This window comes from Varroa jacobsoni, unplaced genomic scaffold, assembly GCF_002532875.2.
Source record: "Varroa jacobsoni isolate VJ856 unplaced genomic scaffold, vjacob_1.0 scaffold_404, whole genome shotgun sequence".
Taxonomy (NCBI): domain Eukaryota; kingdom Metazoa; phylum Arthropoda; class Arachnida; order Mesostigmata; family Varroidae; genus Varroa; species Varroa jacobsoni.
The window spans coordinates 442,506-458,514 of record NW_019213306.1 but is presented as its reverse complement, the minus strand read 5'-3'; the positions used below and the strand labels follow the sequence as shown (position 1 = coordinate 458,514).

Here is a 16,009-nt window from a genome sequence, read left to right as displayed (position 1 = left end):
CATGTACAGCGACAGGATAGATAGAATTGTGTGATAAGGAAAATGAAATTGCCCCGCTATATGGCTGTGGATTACGACCGCTTTATATAAGTAGATTACGTTCACCATATGCTTTTGCTGCAGCTGACGTTGGCACGCGCAAACGAGTCAGCATCTATTTGAATTTGATGGAAACGCATCGCGGAATATGTTTGTTCATTGAGGCAGAGCCGTCGAAAATGCACGAACTAGCTGCACGGATAGCACGTAGCAAATTAAATCGTTCAACTCGGAAGGGGTCGGGGCTTCAAATGGACGCGCAGAATGCCGCTTGTCTGTCTTTTATCAAACGACGGGCTTACGAACGGATTCTTGAGACGCGTAAAACCGTCTCGGAATTGCTGGGATAGGCCGTTTGCATACGGCTGCACTGCCTACCTCTGATTAGTGTCAGATCGGTTCGTTCAGTTAATAGGGAAAATTTTGCCTCATATTATTGTATGTTGTTTCAACTATCGATGCTTAGAAACCAATTCCCTTATATTCGTAATGGTATTATCGTTACTGTTTGTTTGCTTGGGTTGCTTTTATGTACGCGTCCTGATTTGGAACAGCGCTCGATCTGGCCCAGGACTGTATTCAGGATGCGTTCGTGATCGCGGTAGAACAGCAGGCACGAGATCGGCTCGAGAGGCTCACGACCCTGAACAAGATTACGCCTGTCGATATGACCAAACTTTCCCAGGTATTTTCAAATTAATCGGATATTTTTCTTTATACTCATATGGGCCATTTAATTGGTTTGTTTTTATGCAGGTGAATTCTATTTTTTCATGCAGGGAAGGTCCTTTTTTTTGCAGTCACACTAAAATGGGCAGAGAACCTAGAAGATCTGCGTCGTATCTCCGGGTTGTCATGGCAAACATTTAATATAAAATTTAGCTGTGCTCTTCATGATTTGCACGAACTTGTTGTACTATTTGTGTACATATATACATATGTGCATATTATTTTATCAGCAACTTTAACAGAAAGGGATCTGGTCGAGATCGCTATTAGTTGGGCTTTGGCAGTATTGCTTGAAGTTCTGTAGGTATAATGGGCAACCTAAGATAGTCCATATGCCATTTCAGGAGCTGCATCAACACTGCGATCTCCAAAGCCCAGGTGGGCAGCCAGATCCTATATACATCACTTCGGTAAAGACCTCTCAATTGCACGACGTAGCGTGCAAGTCACCTTTAAGCACGCAAAGCACGCAGAACCAGGTTACACCGCACAAAGATAAACATTTACCGGGCAGCGGCCTACCAACCTCAACCACCGGTTGTACTGTTACGCGTCAGATCCACACGTCGTCATCAGATAATTTTAACTTCATCACCACTGCCACTATCGCGAACCTTAATAATTCAGGTTCGGAATTGCACAGTACCCAGGCAGGTCATCAGCCGATACAAGGTAAGACGAAAATAACGTCGCGTACATCCCCCTGAACACCATTCACGACCGCTTCCGTAGATGTTAATATAAAAATAGTAGCATAGTAAAAATAGTATGTACACTTTATACAGTACGCAAGTCGCCGTGCTCGTTCTACCTTCTGTCTACTTGACTGAAGCTCAAGTTATTTCACGAAGAGTTACTATTAATGAAACTTTGTAATATTTGTTCACACCTAAATCAACATTAATAAATGTCGTTCTACTATAGTTATGCCCTTCAACGCTGTTAACGTACGTTTCATTGATTCCGCTATTCTTTACAATAACGTGACACGCATACTACGATCTGCTAGAAAAGCTTAAGCTCCGCTAGCTACAATTTTTTATAGTGGAGTACGATGATGGCTCGTTCCAGCATACTGATTGAAACACATAACCGTTCATATCTGTCTATACGAATCAAGCTACGACACCAGTCACGAAACTTTCTGAGGGGCCAATTAAGAAATCTCAAGTCCCGTTTTTTAAGAGATTTGTCTGTTTTTACGGCACATTTACAGTATAGACATACGCTTTGTAAAGAGAGGCTGCGCAACGGAACTATTATAGTTGTCCGATTTCTAAAAACGCGAGCGCTACTGAAGGGAGGCGAGATGTGTGCGTTGCGTATCGTGTGTTTCAGATGGTGAACGAGGTATTTCAGTCACTGCATGACAACGATTTAACTCCTGGCTAAAACCCTGATTCAGAGATAGCTTCAAATTGTTGAATGTAAGAGCGTTTTTTATAGCTGATACCCCAATGCACGCCTTATTGAGTCTAAACGTGCGAAAATTTCTCGCATTTCTCTTTACCTTTTAAGTGGAGTAACAATGTTCGAGGCAATATATCCACAGCTTCTAGTCACTATTGGTATCCACTAATATCCATGGGGTTACTGCTTCGTTAACTGTTTTAAATTCGATCTAAATGTGCTCAGGAACTATCTGGACCCAGTCTAAGCCTTTAATTAATCGTACACAAAAATTCTTCTGTACTTCGATCTGTAACTATTGCGATGCATTTTAAAATGGGTTGATTTTTCAGTATTAGTCAATATAGCTGAAGGTCGGTTTGTTTTGAACGTGTATCATGCATTAATCATCTATCTACTGCCGGTTCACCCTTTAACAAGCTGGTGTTTTCAGACGATATTGGGCAGACTCTTAAAACGTATAGCTACTATCTAGGATCGCACACGAAGTAGTACTTCTGGTATTGAAAATCACTTGTATACTGTGTATACCTTGATCATTTGGACTACATGTTGGTGAAACAATCGCATCCTGAGGCCTGTCTGTTAGCCTGCAAGCCTCGCAGACTAGACGCCAAACCGGCCACTCGTAGACAAAGGGCATTAACCAGTTGCTCCATCCAGTTATGTGTCTGTGTGCCTAGCACGTCCGTGATTCGAGGCGATCGTCGTTGCAAGGTGTGTCTATTTTGCTTAACCACCGCGTCATTCGATCATACCAGTAGGTCAATCAGTTGGTGTTTGTCATGGTCCTCTTCCTCTTTTTCCTCGATCACCGCCGCTGCCGCCTACCTAGCCTACATTTTAGTCTAGCACAAGCTAATACGGGAACGTCGGTGATCTGAGTTAACACATGCCCCTATTGCCGTAGTCAACGTAGTGACAGTGCAGTAGGCCTACCGTAAATTTATGGGTTTGCTGTCTCGCTATCGGCTACCGTTGAACAAACACGATTACCATTTGAACCAGCTGAATATCGTTTTCCTTCTCGTGTTGGTCTCTTCTGAACGTAATCGGGGAAAAATGGAAGTAAGTAAGTTTCGTTAATACGTGCCAATGCACACATATTCTTAGTTAATTAATTAACTAACGTGTTACATTGTGATTTAGCCGTTCGTTTCATTGGCTTTGTCTGTAAATGGCTGCGGACGTTTGCATCATCGTTCGAGGCCCAGTCTAAATGGTCATCTAGCTCTGCGATGTATATACGCTTATTCAAGTGAAGCTCATTTAGTATAATCCGGTGATCACTTCAAATCTATTGTAGCTCATCATATAACCGGCTATATATACAGCAGGTCTCCAAATCGTGCTTTCGAAGAAAACAAACTCAGTTCGAATATGCTTAAGCAGATAGTACCTAAGCAATAACAAACAGTATATACATTGTAATTTAATCAATCGGTATAGTAACTGATCAACTTACTGCCAGACTCTGCTTCGCTCTTGGTTTTCGGGAGGACATTAGTAAAGAAGGCAGATTTTACTTCTGGTAGCATTTCCGCGCTATGTATATACAAACGGGCTACAAAACCTTTCTTCATGAGAACTTTTTAAGCAAATGGATCTTGCTGAATGCCCTGCCCGTTCCCTAGTCCTGATGGGAACTGATCTCTTGTGATAAGATTTGTCGTAGAGCATCGGGGACACTGGAAAATTTGGAAGTTTGCTTTTCAGTGGATAGCATATCGCCATCAGCGGCGTATGCACCAAAATGGAAGTAATTTTAAACTTCTTTAAATAAGAAAAAAATGTATGTATGTATGTATGTGCTTTATGTAGATTATTCTTCGGTTTAAATATCAATTTCGTTTAAATAAAAACGGAAGTTGTAATGGTTCGCATTGTGGATTTATTTTTTTCGCTGCAACAGGAAATCAACGCATTTCCGTCATATCAACAACAACCTTTTAAACTTAATTTTAAAAGGCTCGGCCCGAATTTTTCGGGAACACTCTCTCCTGCATACACCGGTATTCATACTCCTACGTAGTGGCTAGAAACATCTCAGGTCATTACTGATAACTAAAAAAATCATCAATATTGTACAAATTGGCGAAAATGACTGATCATAGGACTTGCAATGCTGTGGATTATACAAATGAGATAGATCGAACTCCCACAAGAAACGAACTGATCTAGCTGATGCTAAATGGCTTCCAGAGGTTTCATCAGTAGCGTCATCGTCACCCAAAAGCGGACGACGGAGCCGCACCCCCTCGCAAAAGAGAGTTTGTCATCCACAGAACAGATATACATCGACTCAGGATCTGCAGGAAAACACGGACCCCCTCTCAAATCAACCAAGGTATATGATTGATCACTATTCGTTCTAAAGCGTCTATTTTATATATAATTCTGGGAAGTGAAACAGGTTTCCTGTAGTGACTGAACCCCTGATGCTGCGAGATTATTATTGCTTTCCTTTGCCTTTGAAAAACTCCTTTGACCTAATAAATGAAATAGAATATCGCAGTAGGTAATATTGAAGTACATGTGTGCATAGCAAGCAACAATTTACATTATGGTACACGAAGATGGTTTGTGCAGCGAGAAATGCTACATCCGCATGGTCGGGCGACAAATGTTAGTTGTTGTCGTTGCTGCTGTTGTTGTTGTCTGGTCGGCCGGTCGCTCGTTGGATGGATGGTGCGTAAATGTAATCCTCGCTTCCTAGCCAACATGGGGAATCGCGTCGTCTACTTTAATAGTAGCCGTAGTGGCAATCGCCGCGGTAGTGGACGAAATAGAGAAGAGAAAAGCGTGTCTTCTGCTCGCATAAAAATTCTGAGCGTTAGGCTTCACCCAAACAGAAAGTGTTAGAAATAGATTTCATTACATAGTTTAGTGTGGTATAACTAACGTAGCTAGTTCGAATGTTCTACGCGTGAAAATTCCGTAGCAGTACGTTTCATACGAACATATCCTTGTACAGGTCAGAAATGAACTATTTTATTATTTGGGATGCCCAAAGTGCTAGGTTTCTCATTAAGATCCTATGAGGATCTCGAGATATCCTGTCGCTATCCAGATCTGGTTCATACTTACTTTTCTTTTTCATTCATGAAGCTTCCGAGTGGTTTATATTTTGTGATGAAGACCATACACCACAAAGCCAGTGCACAACGTGGCGATTTAAGCGGCTCACTACTTCTTTTTTCTTTTTTTACATGATTTAGCGTAACTCCAGACTTGTTGACTTCGTCGTTTATTTCCGCAAATTCGCCTACCCAAGTTGCGAGCCATTCGTTAAACGCAGTATCAATTAGGAGGACGCCAAAGCGTCATTTTATGTCCTCAAAGAGCAGAGGCGTCCCAGCAAGGAAAAGACCACTGCGGTAGATTTCGAGAACATGTGTAAAGTGAGAGGTAGTCTTGAACCGATTTAGGTCCTCCAAGGAGGTCCTCGGATATGATCTCAGCGACTGGCGTTTCGGGATTGGATGGCTGAGGAGCGTTAGCCACGAGAGAAGATGATAGTTCCATATGATAAACATAATTAGCATTGCCCTTCTATGGCGTGCATCGAAAATGAATGAAAGAGGTAGCCAGTGGTAAGAAAAATTGTTTACGTGGGCAAGGCTACGATGGAAACTACCTCCAGAAAAGCAGTCTGCTTTCCCTTTTTGAGATTCATTGCCACCGTCTTGGTAAAATTCAGAGTTAAGCCGAGCTCTTTTGAGATGACATGTAGTCTAGCTGACGCTAAAATCTGGTTAGGCAGTGATTCATCCTGAGTAGAGCTGCACGAAACACAGCCGATCGGATGAGTACTTCTTTCTGGCGGGTGGTTTCTTTATTATTATATCTATATTAATTTAAACAAGTTGAGCTTTTCGTTGCCGATTTGCTAACCAATCGCTGAAAGTTCATATTGACAAGTCGTTTTTAAGCTCTGCAGCGGGAGATTTTTCTGAATTGATGAATTTTCTAAGAGGGTCTTTCTCTTCTTCTATAGGTCGACATGAGGTTTATTTAGTTAACTTGTGTTAGTGTGGTTAGAAGTGGTTAATATATTATATTATGACTGGGCGGTAAAATTGATTGAATCGGGAAAACGGACATAATTGAAGAAGCGTACGGGTCTGGGTGAGGTAAGGCACTACGTGTAAAATCAGTCACTTATTTTACATGCACTAGCTAAGCATAATTTGTATGGCTTTATACTTGCAATTTTAAAATCGATCTCAGTTATTTCTCCAAGCAACAGGATACATGCAGCGCATTAATTGGCAAGTTGCAATTAGGTACTAAGCTTACTAAAACCTCCGTTTCCGCAGGGTAACCGATCACGAGGACTACACCAAGGTACCGTGGTCAAAAGCGGACGTTTGTAAACCTTTCGGCTTACAGTCGAGCAATAGTTTATGTTACAGTTTAGATATAATAGAAATATTAGAACAGACTGATGTGATAATTGCAGGGCAGCAGGAACACCATTAGAATATTCCAAGGGGAAACCCGGGTAAACAGATTGACCGAATTAGGGAAATAGATTTACTGCAACGGGAGAATTGGGGCAGTATAACGGATTTAGCACTGCGGGATAGCTTTATAGAAAGAGTAAACTGCAACCAGGCTACAGTTTATGTAAAGCGAATCAAATTCGCTCATATAAAAACACACTAATGAATTAATTGCAAAAAAATAACGGGTTAAATGGAGCAAATGGTAAAATTGCAGCGGGGTTGCTGACGATGTGTACTCGACCTGTCGTTTACGTTACCGTACGTTTAACATCAACACATCAGATTGTTTAGGTTAACGAATAACAAAAATGGCGCAACGTGAAGTCAACAGCTCCTTCTAATGTATCATATAGCAAAGATTTTGTCTCACTTTGACTGCCTGTTTAGTTCAAATAGAGCCCTTTGTGTACTGGACTGGGTCGTAACAGTTTAACATTAAAAAGGGCTGTGTGAATAGGACAAATGTATTAAGCACTACCGTAATGTTAATCCACTATGGATACGATAGAAGATCGACCGACAAAACGACACTGAGTAATGTGAAAAATTTGCTATTACGAGCTATTGTATCTACCTGCTATTCACTACTAAAATCCTATGCCTGTGTACGCGAGTCGTTGTTGTGAGTTGAAAATGGTATTTTGTAAATAGTGTCCGACTCAGTCCCACGAAAACTGTTAGTAAGTTCCGCGGTTCCTCAAAAGCTTCCCTTTCCTTTTTTCCCTCTCTCTTGTTGTTTACTTCTAATGTACCATTCAAATGAGGGTTTTCTTCGTTGTTAACACGCTGTAACGGTATTGCGCGCAAGTGCAATTTAAACCCGTAAAAACACTTCAGAGATGGATGTTCCAGGTAAATAAAAAAAAAAAAGCGCATTCCCAACATTATTTTTTTTATTATATGCATTTCGTCGAGGCCGAAATAGCCTAGGGCATTTGCACTCAGTATCGTAACGGCGCTATCGCTGGAAGGAATACTGAACAGTTGTTTGCTAGGCATCAAGCCTAACGATGCCCTTTGCTTTGGCCGACAAGCTTTTGAAGAACGAATTTGGATACCTCAGGAACTCTCGAAATCTGACAAGGAATTGCGGCTTAACATTTCGCCTGTAGTTGAGCGTCCCGTAGCCACGATGGGTATAATGACTTGGGGTCCAATTTTTGCCAGATTAAACTTTATAAATGTAGGTATTTAAAGGTAGGCACATAAGTGTAGTAAGTGAATCCCGAATAAACAGGAGTGATTCTCGAGGCGCTTCGTGCCACACGAAGGACGATACTGGGAGCGGGATCGGGGCCGGCGGCGGCGGTGGCCATTGGGCCGCCGCTGCCGATCCGCTTTGCCGTAGTGAATCGACGCGCAACGAAACAAGCGGTGGCGGTGATCCGTACACCTCGTCGTATGGAGGGTCTTGCGGCAGCCTCCGAAACGAACGTGGAGCTGTGCCCGTATCGGCACCTTGCACATCACAGTACAGCATAATGGCTACTGAAACAGATTTGCGCAGTAGTAATCAGCAGCATATCGCTAGCGATCAAATGACGCCGCAGCCGATAACGCCGTTACAACCACAGAGTAAGTACTCAGTCAACGTTGTATCATGGTAATAATAACGATCGTAATGAGGAATAGGGATGTCTAAAGTAAGGCAATCACGACGACACGGACGAATCCAAAGCCAAATCCAAAGGCCAAAAGAAATCGCTCCGGACAAACGTTTAATACTAGCTGGCCTGCAGACGAAGGTTGAATTGTTCATGGTATTCCTCAAGTGTCTGTTTACTGACACCCTTGTGAAAAGATAAGGCTCAAAAGAAAAGCTGAGTTTTGGGCGCATGTACTTGTATAACCACATTCCCCTTCTTGGACCCACTGTTACCGGTGATACGTCATGTAGCATACAGTTGCCTGCATAGATAGATACATGCAGCGCTCAGATTTGAACGGCAATACGGCAGGTTTAGCGTACCCCTTTTTGACCGAAATGTTGCACGATTGAAGGCCATTTCGACCTCACAACTCAGTTGATCTTCCATTTAAAGTATTCTATTTTTCAGAAAAGTGAACGAAAACCTATTCGGGACTCGTTGCTGACACAACGATGCTGATAACCTTGCCTTTAATCCCCAGGTTTGACACGGAGCTCGTTGCGCGACTCAAAGCGTCTTCAAGCACTCGAACAAAACCCGCCTACCCATGGGGTTATTAATTCAGCGTTCGAGACAACCGACATTCCTGCTTCGAACCCCTCTCTGGGAAGTTTGCAAGATCGACACTACCTGCCACTTACACAGCCCGTAGCCACTTCGTTGAGCGTACCTGATCTAAAAAATGTGACGTATGGTCAGTTATACCACAGCCACATCAACAATACCTCTGTTGTAGTAGTTAAAAATGGTAATAAGTATTATTATTATTCTGTGTTCGGAGAAATCGTTGCCACTTGAGTGGAGCAGAGGGTAAACAAAAAACCTTTACCGTTTGCGGCAGTCACAGACTGTTACTTAGCTTGCAGGCTAGCTAGAGAGGTGGTCTATCTACATTATATACAATTGTAATTGCCCCAACACGCTAGAAGTTTTATTTTACGTCTGTGTTCACTTTAGTTGCGTCACAGAATATACAGCCCCACACAGAGATCGGCTTACAATAGCAAGAACAACTTTACCTCTGGATATATTCAAAGCCTTGAAATGTTATGAGCTCATTTAAGGAAGTGAGTGCTATTTCTGATACTAAAATAAGCTCGTGATGTAGCAAAGAGTGCGGCTTTTTCGTGTGCAGGGCACCTATACTAATTATCTATTTAAATATCTACCAACATTTAGCTTTAGTTTGCGCCAAAAAACAGTTTTCACTTTTTCATACGCGTAATTTTCTATATCAAAACGATAATTGTAAAATAACACTTTACGGCCAGCGGTCGTGTTTGGATTCGTCCTTGAGCATGTATTAAAAATATGCAACGGTAACCGAAGTTAAGATATTATCCCTGGAATCTCTTAAAGTTAAATGTATCACATACACAAAATGTTTATGATTCCTTCGCAAAACATGATGCCTTTGGAGAGCTCTTTAACAATTTAAATAATTATTGAGATGTTTTCTGCGACAAGAGAGAACGCAGCGTTAATTTCGAAAGGCCCTTCCCTATATCTTACTGATCAGCCTTCAAGTAGACGTTCTATAACTTATAATGATGACGCAAGGTGCAATAAATGCAAGCGGTAGTGCCACCCGAAAATTAATAGCCAAATGTCGGAATTTTGCATGATCGAAATTAAACTGTATATTACATACATTTACACATACAAACAGTGGATCATGCTCAATCTCCATTCAGAAACGACATCGGCCATGACTGCCCCAGCTTCCTGAGTCGGTGATAGAGCTGTTTAGCACGGTAGCGAGAGCAATGCTGTCGAACTTTTAAGAACAGATAGGTGTTCTAAAACTGAATCAATAGTATAACGCTTAGTTCTTAATAACGAACGCTCAGGGCCCATTTCAGGAGACATGTGTGACATCACCAAGACACCTGATAAGCGGTGATACTGGAGATATTTTGTTACAAATTTATAAAAAAAGGCATTACATTCTTGACCGCTACACTTTGTCATCACTACCAACCATGTTCTGCGCAGCATTTGCGTGTTTCTCGCGCAGTTTCGCCATAGAACATCCCCTGTATTTTCTGTTTCCAGTATCTTTACGACCCGAATCGATCAAGCTTACTTTGCTCTACACTAATATTCAGCAACTAAGCGTCCCTTTCTTGCCTTGCTTCGGCTTCGGCGGACCGCGCGACCTGACGCTGACAGGGATCTGACCGGTGGTTCAGAGTGTAGCGTGCCCCTTACGGCGACTTGCGTTTTAGACAAACGGTCGGTCTCCGGGCTTCGTATTCGATGCCACGGGTTTGATCGGGTGCCGGGGCTATCCGCCGGCAACGAATTGTGAAAGATTAGGTTATTAATAGGGTCTTGGCAATATATAGGCTAACGGCTAAGGCGGCTAGAAGCCCGTTATTTATACGATCTTGATCGTAACAATAACTGCCATTTTTCTTGTTATACATATATTAGTGTTATTAGTTAATATATTAACCATAAATGTGTTTGCTTAATTGACCAAACCAATATGGCAAAAAGAAGTCTTTGCAATAACTTAGCGTAAAACTTAGAATTTATTGACCTGCACAGAGGTGGCGACTGCAGGAACTTGTGAACGCTAATATGGTGTTTCATATAATCATCCATGTTGCCCCGACAAATTCAATTGCTGTATCATTAGATCACCATTACGCTCTCATTTGGCTCAGCTCCCGGGCTTTAGGTAATGTCAGCGGTTAACACATCAATTTAGGCCCAGTCTAGCTTTTTTATTTTCACGTTTTTTCAAGTTCTCGCAACCTTTAAACTGCATAGAGAATGCCATATTGTTATCCCTGTGACGGTAAGTTATTATTTTATATATCCCGTGTCATTGTTTGCGACCTTCTCTCCCATATTTGTACCAAATGATATATCCCAGAAAGTAGCGGGTGAACGAAAAAAGTAAAATTTTCGGCGTGAGGTTCGGAGAATACGGAGTATGGAATGAACTTTCCCATTCGATGTCCAAGAGCGCAGCCCTAACGGTGTTGACCGTGTGTGGCCAGGCATTGATATGACATAAAATAGCCTCGTTTGTCAGGTCTTTTCTTTTGAATAACCTTGTTGACTCGACGCAAGTGGGCCAAATACGTATAGATGGAAGCAATACCCAGCGAGTTTTTTTTTGTAAGCAAAGATGTGGTTGGAGATTGGACTTTGGCTCCTGGAGCCACCCATTTCCGTCTCTGGTTTGTTCGTATGAAAAGAATACTCCTCGTTGCCGGTGACGATCCTGTCCACAAATATGTCGTTGTGGTCATATGCCCCTCAATACCTGGCAAAATGTTGAGATGCATTGTTAAGCTGTAATTCCTTGTCGGATTCAGATGGTTCATTAAAAGCCCTGGTTCTTGGCAAGCCCCTATGCAGTCCTTTTAGCGACAGCGTTCACAAAGAGAATATCTCAGGCTGTTGACAGCGTTTTAGCCTATACAGAATGCGCTTTTTCCTCCTGAAACGCCCATCGTTCAGTAGTTCTTTCGGGTTCAAGTTACATTATCAACATACTGTAGCTGTAGCGCGCTGATGAAGCAAAAAAAACACCGTTGGACGGTATGTTAGAGGTGGCAAAGGGAAGCCTTTTACTCGACCATGACGGGTTTAAAGTATTGACGGGTTTTACGAAATTAAAACAAATATTTCCTATATTGTGAAACAGTGTTACTAAACTGAATATATGCTATTTTAATCGATGACCTTTGCCAATTTTCCGGTAACACTGTACTCCGGTCACCGTAGCAATATTGTGGTGTCTGGGCAAAAAATTCTGACAATTGATTTTTGCATCAAATCTCAGTATTTAAAAAATTTTTACACAGACAGTCTGATGATGTAAGGTTCAAACCATAGGGTAAATACATTCAAAATCCTCCTCGAAGTCCCGTAAATTCGTTCCGGATGCTTTTGTAAACTAGTTCCGCTCGATTTCCTGCAATGGCTTGCTATAACCTAGTTAGCTATTAACAATAGAGATCCAAATGAACTGTTCCACCAGGCGGAAGCTACTCATAATCCATCAGCTCTTTTCAATACCACTAAGCATATAGCGTCGTTTTCCTTGGTGTCAACCCGAACGTGTTACAGATTGTGGATCAAATGCTTCTCCTTTGCTCGGTACTATTTTGCGTAATCCACTTTTGACCAACCACTTTTCAAATGGTTCGATTTTGTTGCGTTTCTGCATGGTTTGCGGATGGAAGTACAATAAAGTTACTTCTTTTGCATTAATTTATGCGGCACCCAAACATTATGCTTCTTTTCTTAGTCAACTTCCTCCAAATAGCTTTAAACTGTTTGATTAAGTACCCTTAGTTTCTTGGCGATACCGTGGCCCCTTGCTTGTCGCTTTGGCTCAATTTCTGCAATAACTTCACCAACTAACTGTTCGACAAGTACAAGCAGCATGGTCGCCATGAAAAATTTTAGGATGAAAGCTAAAAAGCTATCCTTGGTCCAGCAATGAACCCATTTTAGCCACAATCAACATGCATTGTCATGGGCGTAGACAGGATGTGTGCCTTCAACGTTACAAAATAGCAAAGTTATGCAGAAATTTCACTTCTTCAGAATTGTTTATCTTAGGTCTGAATTAAGCATTCCACCCTTTTTAGTGTATTCAGTGTAGTGCCGACTTTCGGTGTAGTTACCCTGTTCGAACGTAAATTCTGCAGATTGTTCACTGATTGTATTGTACTTGGTGGTCGGTGTTTTCAAATTGGTAACGTTTTTATATTGATAAAAAAAAGTAAACGTAGAAAATATTTGACAAACAAAGATGAATTGACAAAAAATGAAATTAACGTCGTTTATCAAGTGTCTTTCTTTACAGGCCAAACAGATGAAAATAATTAAGGCCTTATTAATTTAACTGAAACAATTATTAGTAGACGTTCACTAATTATACACTGATCGGAAATAACTTATGGGTTTTGCTTACGAAAAGTATGATGCTTTATAGATATCAACTCTTATTGTTGCTTCTCCTTTATATATACGTTGTGTTCGAGTATCTATAAAAGTAATTGACTTAATTTGTGTTTATTGTGTTATTGCTCTTTTCCTAGATGGCGAAATGTTAGCGGAGGCCGCGCTTCGAGTAGAAGCCCTGACTGCCTCTGAATTAGGTATAACTGCAGCAGATAGCCGCGAGTTGACCAGGATTACGCAATTTGTACGAGATGAACAATTCGCCCACTGTTTGCGCATCGCTACTCTGGTCAGGAATATTTGGTGCTCGCAGAAACCGCCCCCGATTCCACTAAGGTTAGCTACCTTGTATCGCCAATACACATTTCCTAAAGCAACTATGCACCAAAGCCTACACTGCTTTTGAAGATCTTACCCCGCAAGTGTACCCATCATTAAAATAGACACCGTTGGCAATGCAGAAATTACTAAAGCTTGTTGTATGGTGTAATTAACAACGCCTTTAGAATTTATAGCTATTTACGCCCAGCTATGAAAAGGTCAACTCCAAGGGACTTGGAAAAGATTTACGAATTAAATAATCCACTTGTTAAAATCAAATGGCCTCCAGTATAACTTTCTTCCCCTTTGATACTTACCGAAATTGCCTTTTGATTAGTAAAGCTAAGTAAGGGAAATTCCCGGCGTTCACCCGTATGCTACGGTTGTGATATGCATTATACACTTTCTATGCAGTTTCTTCCCCAGCTGTAAAGACATATTAAGCAAGTACAAACCAGGTTTAGCGCGAATGGTTATTACATGGTAGTAAATCAGATTGCAGATCATTAGGGTGGTGTTTTAAACCTACAAATAGGTATTCCCAAACGTAATTTTTCATCATTATTGAGATACGTTGTGAGCATGTGGTACCCTTTAGCTAGTCCCCAGCAATGAAGCATCGTCGCTGTAGGATTTGTGGTAGTAGCTTGGAGGAATCGCGAAGGACGAGAGAATGAAATATCTAGATGACTTGCCGCTTCTTGGAGAAATTGCAACGTCGGTCTAGGGATATAGTTCTCGCTTTAAAGAGTCTGCAGTAGGCCGGAGAAGCAGAAGCCTTCCACGACGGTAGCTAGAATAAATCGTGCGTCTGCCAGCGGGACAACAGTGGCTTCAGGACCGAGTCACTGATATGGCAGTACGGACCCTGTCCTGCTCTGGCGCGGTACAGTCTAAAAATAATGACCGGAATGGACAATTGGGATATTTTTAAATCAAAACTAAACTAACGCTTTTTGCTGGACAAGCTTAGTCTCCTCGGTCGGGGGTTCTTTGAACATATGAGAGCAAAAGAAGCCCTTTGAGGACTTCATTAAGATCAAACGGATCCTGCACAAATCGGAGCTCGATTATAACGTCAGTGTTTTTTGATCTGACATTAAGAAGATAGCAAAACTTACTCTCTTCGCAAATTTTATAACGAATCCGACTTTGCATGGCATCTGGATGCAAACGACTAGATGCCATACACCAGAAAATAACAAACGGGATCAGTCTAGTGTACGGGTCTGACCGGACCAGTTCTACGCGTCGATGCACCGACGTCATGTTACCGCTACAGAGCATGGGAGCACCTCCAAATTCTTTGCCAACACATGTAACCGTCGGGTGTCAGGCCTTGCCAGGTGGCTCCTTTAGCCGTCCAATTCATCGAAATGAATGCCCCGTCGGAATTTTGAATCAGCTACGGGGTTGAACCGAACCTACGCTGAAATGAGTGTCGCATCAAGTGTTAAGCACACCGACATGTGACCTCGGGTTTGGGTTGCCGCGCGGGCCGTTAAACTCATTGGGGCCAGCAGCAGCCTCTGACGATCGTGGCTGAGTAAAACTGACGGCCGATGCAATTCAAGTAGCAATGTTCCCTGTAGGCAACAATTTAGATTACGACGTTCTCGGGAGGCTCCTTCGTGAAGTTCCAATTTTGTCTTGACCGATAAAGAGAGTGGTAAATACTTGTGCTCGTCGGGTCGTTTTTGATTCGATTATTGCCAGGAGAAATCAACTTGTGGCCCCTGAATATAATCACGGTCGGCCTAACCAAGACAATGGGTCTAGGTACACAAAATCCTTCAATCATCTTTCATGAGTATGTTTAGCATAATGATAGCCCGGGGTATGCAAGAAGCAGTGGCTGCCCTTCAGCAACCCCACGCTTCCGCAAAGGCTGTCTTCACAGACAGCGCGAGCTATCTTCGGCGTTAGTCTATCGATCAGCATCTGGCGCGCTCTAACACTCGTCATGCGAAGATTGCTGTAGCTTGCCACCAAGCGAAAGGGCTGGTGAACCGGATGAGCCACATAGTAACATAGCTACCGTCTCGGATGCAACTCTGCTACGTTCGACGTTATTATGCTTTGCATTATGGGCTTGAAATCGAATTAGCCGATGAGCTTTCACAATTACAGTTAGTCCAATCGCTTGGCCTTCCCGTATCCGAGTTTCGAAAAACGGCAACTCGACCGACAAAAGGGGTTCCTGACACAACGCCCCCTTCGCGTAAGTCGTTCCGGCATGAGAAACCTAAAACTGCTGCTGCTGCTTAAGTTCGAGCATAAGTGGAACACCAAAAAACGAGTGGCGAAATATACTTATTGATTACGTAAATCATGACAGTAGCGTGGCACCGTTACTCTAGGAGATATTAGAAAAATCCAGATCCGGGATGAAGATATCCCACTTAGTCGCGTGCTCGAATG

At 42.2% G+C, this 16,009-nt stretch overlaps 1 protein-coding gene across 2 annotated transcripts in view; it reads left to right on the top strand.

Annotated features, from left to right (window-relative positions):
• sdt (MAGUK p55 family member stardust) overlaps positions 1-16,009 on the top strand; it is a 41,722-nt gene that overhangs the window by 17,345 nt on the left and 8,368 nt on the right. For both annotated transcript variants that reach the window (XM_022832686.2, XM_086968153.1), the window contains 6 exons: positions 594-724; positions 1,113-1,440; positions 4,381-4,525; positions 7,924-8,261; positions 8,817-9,029; positions 13,405-13,603. In XM_022832686.2, the coding sequence (XP_022688421.1) occupies positions 594-724; positions 1,113-1,440; positions 4,381-4,525; positions 7,924-8,261; positions 8,817-9,029; positions 13,405-13,603 (1,354 nt within the window). The remainder of the gene's footprint in view (positions 1-593; positions 725-1,112; positions 1,441-4,380; positions 4,526-7,923; positions 8,262-8,816; positions 9,030-13,404; positions 13,604-16,009) is intronic.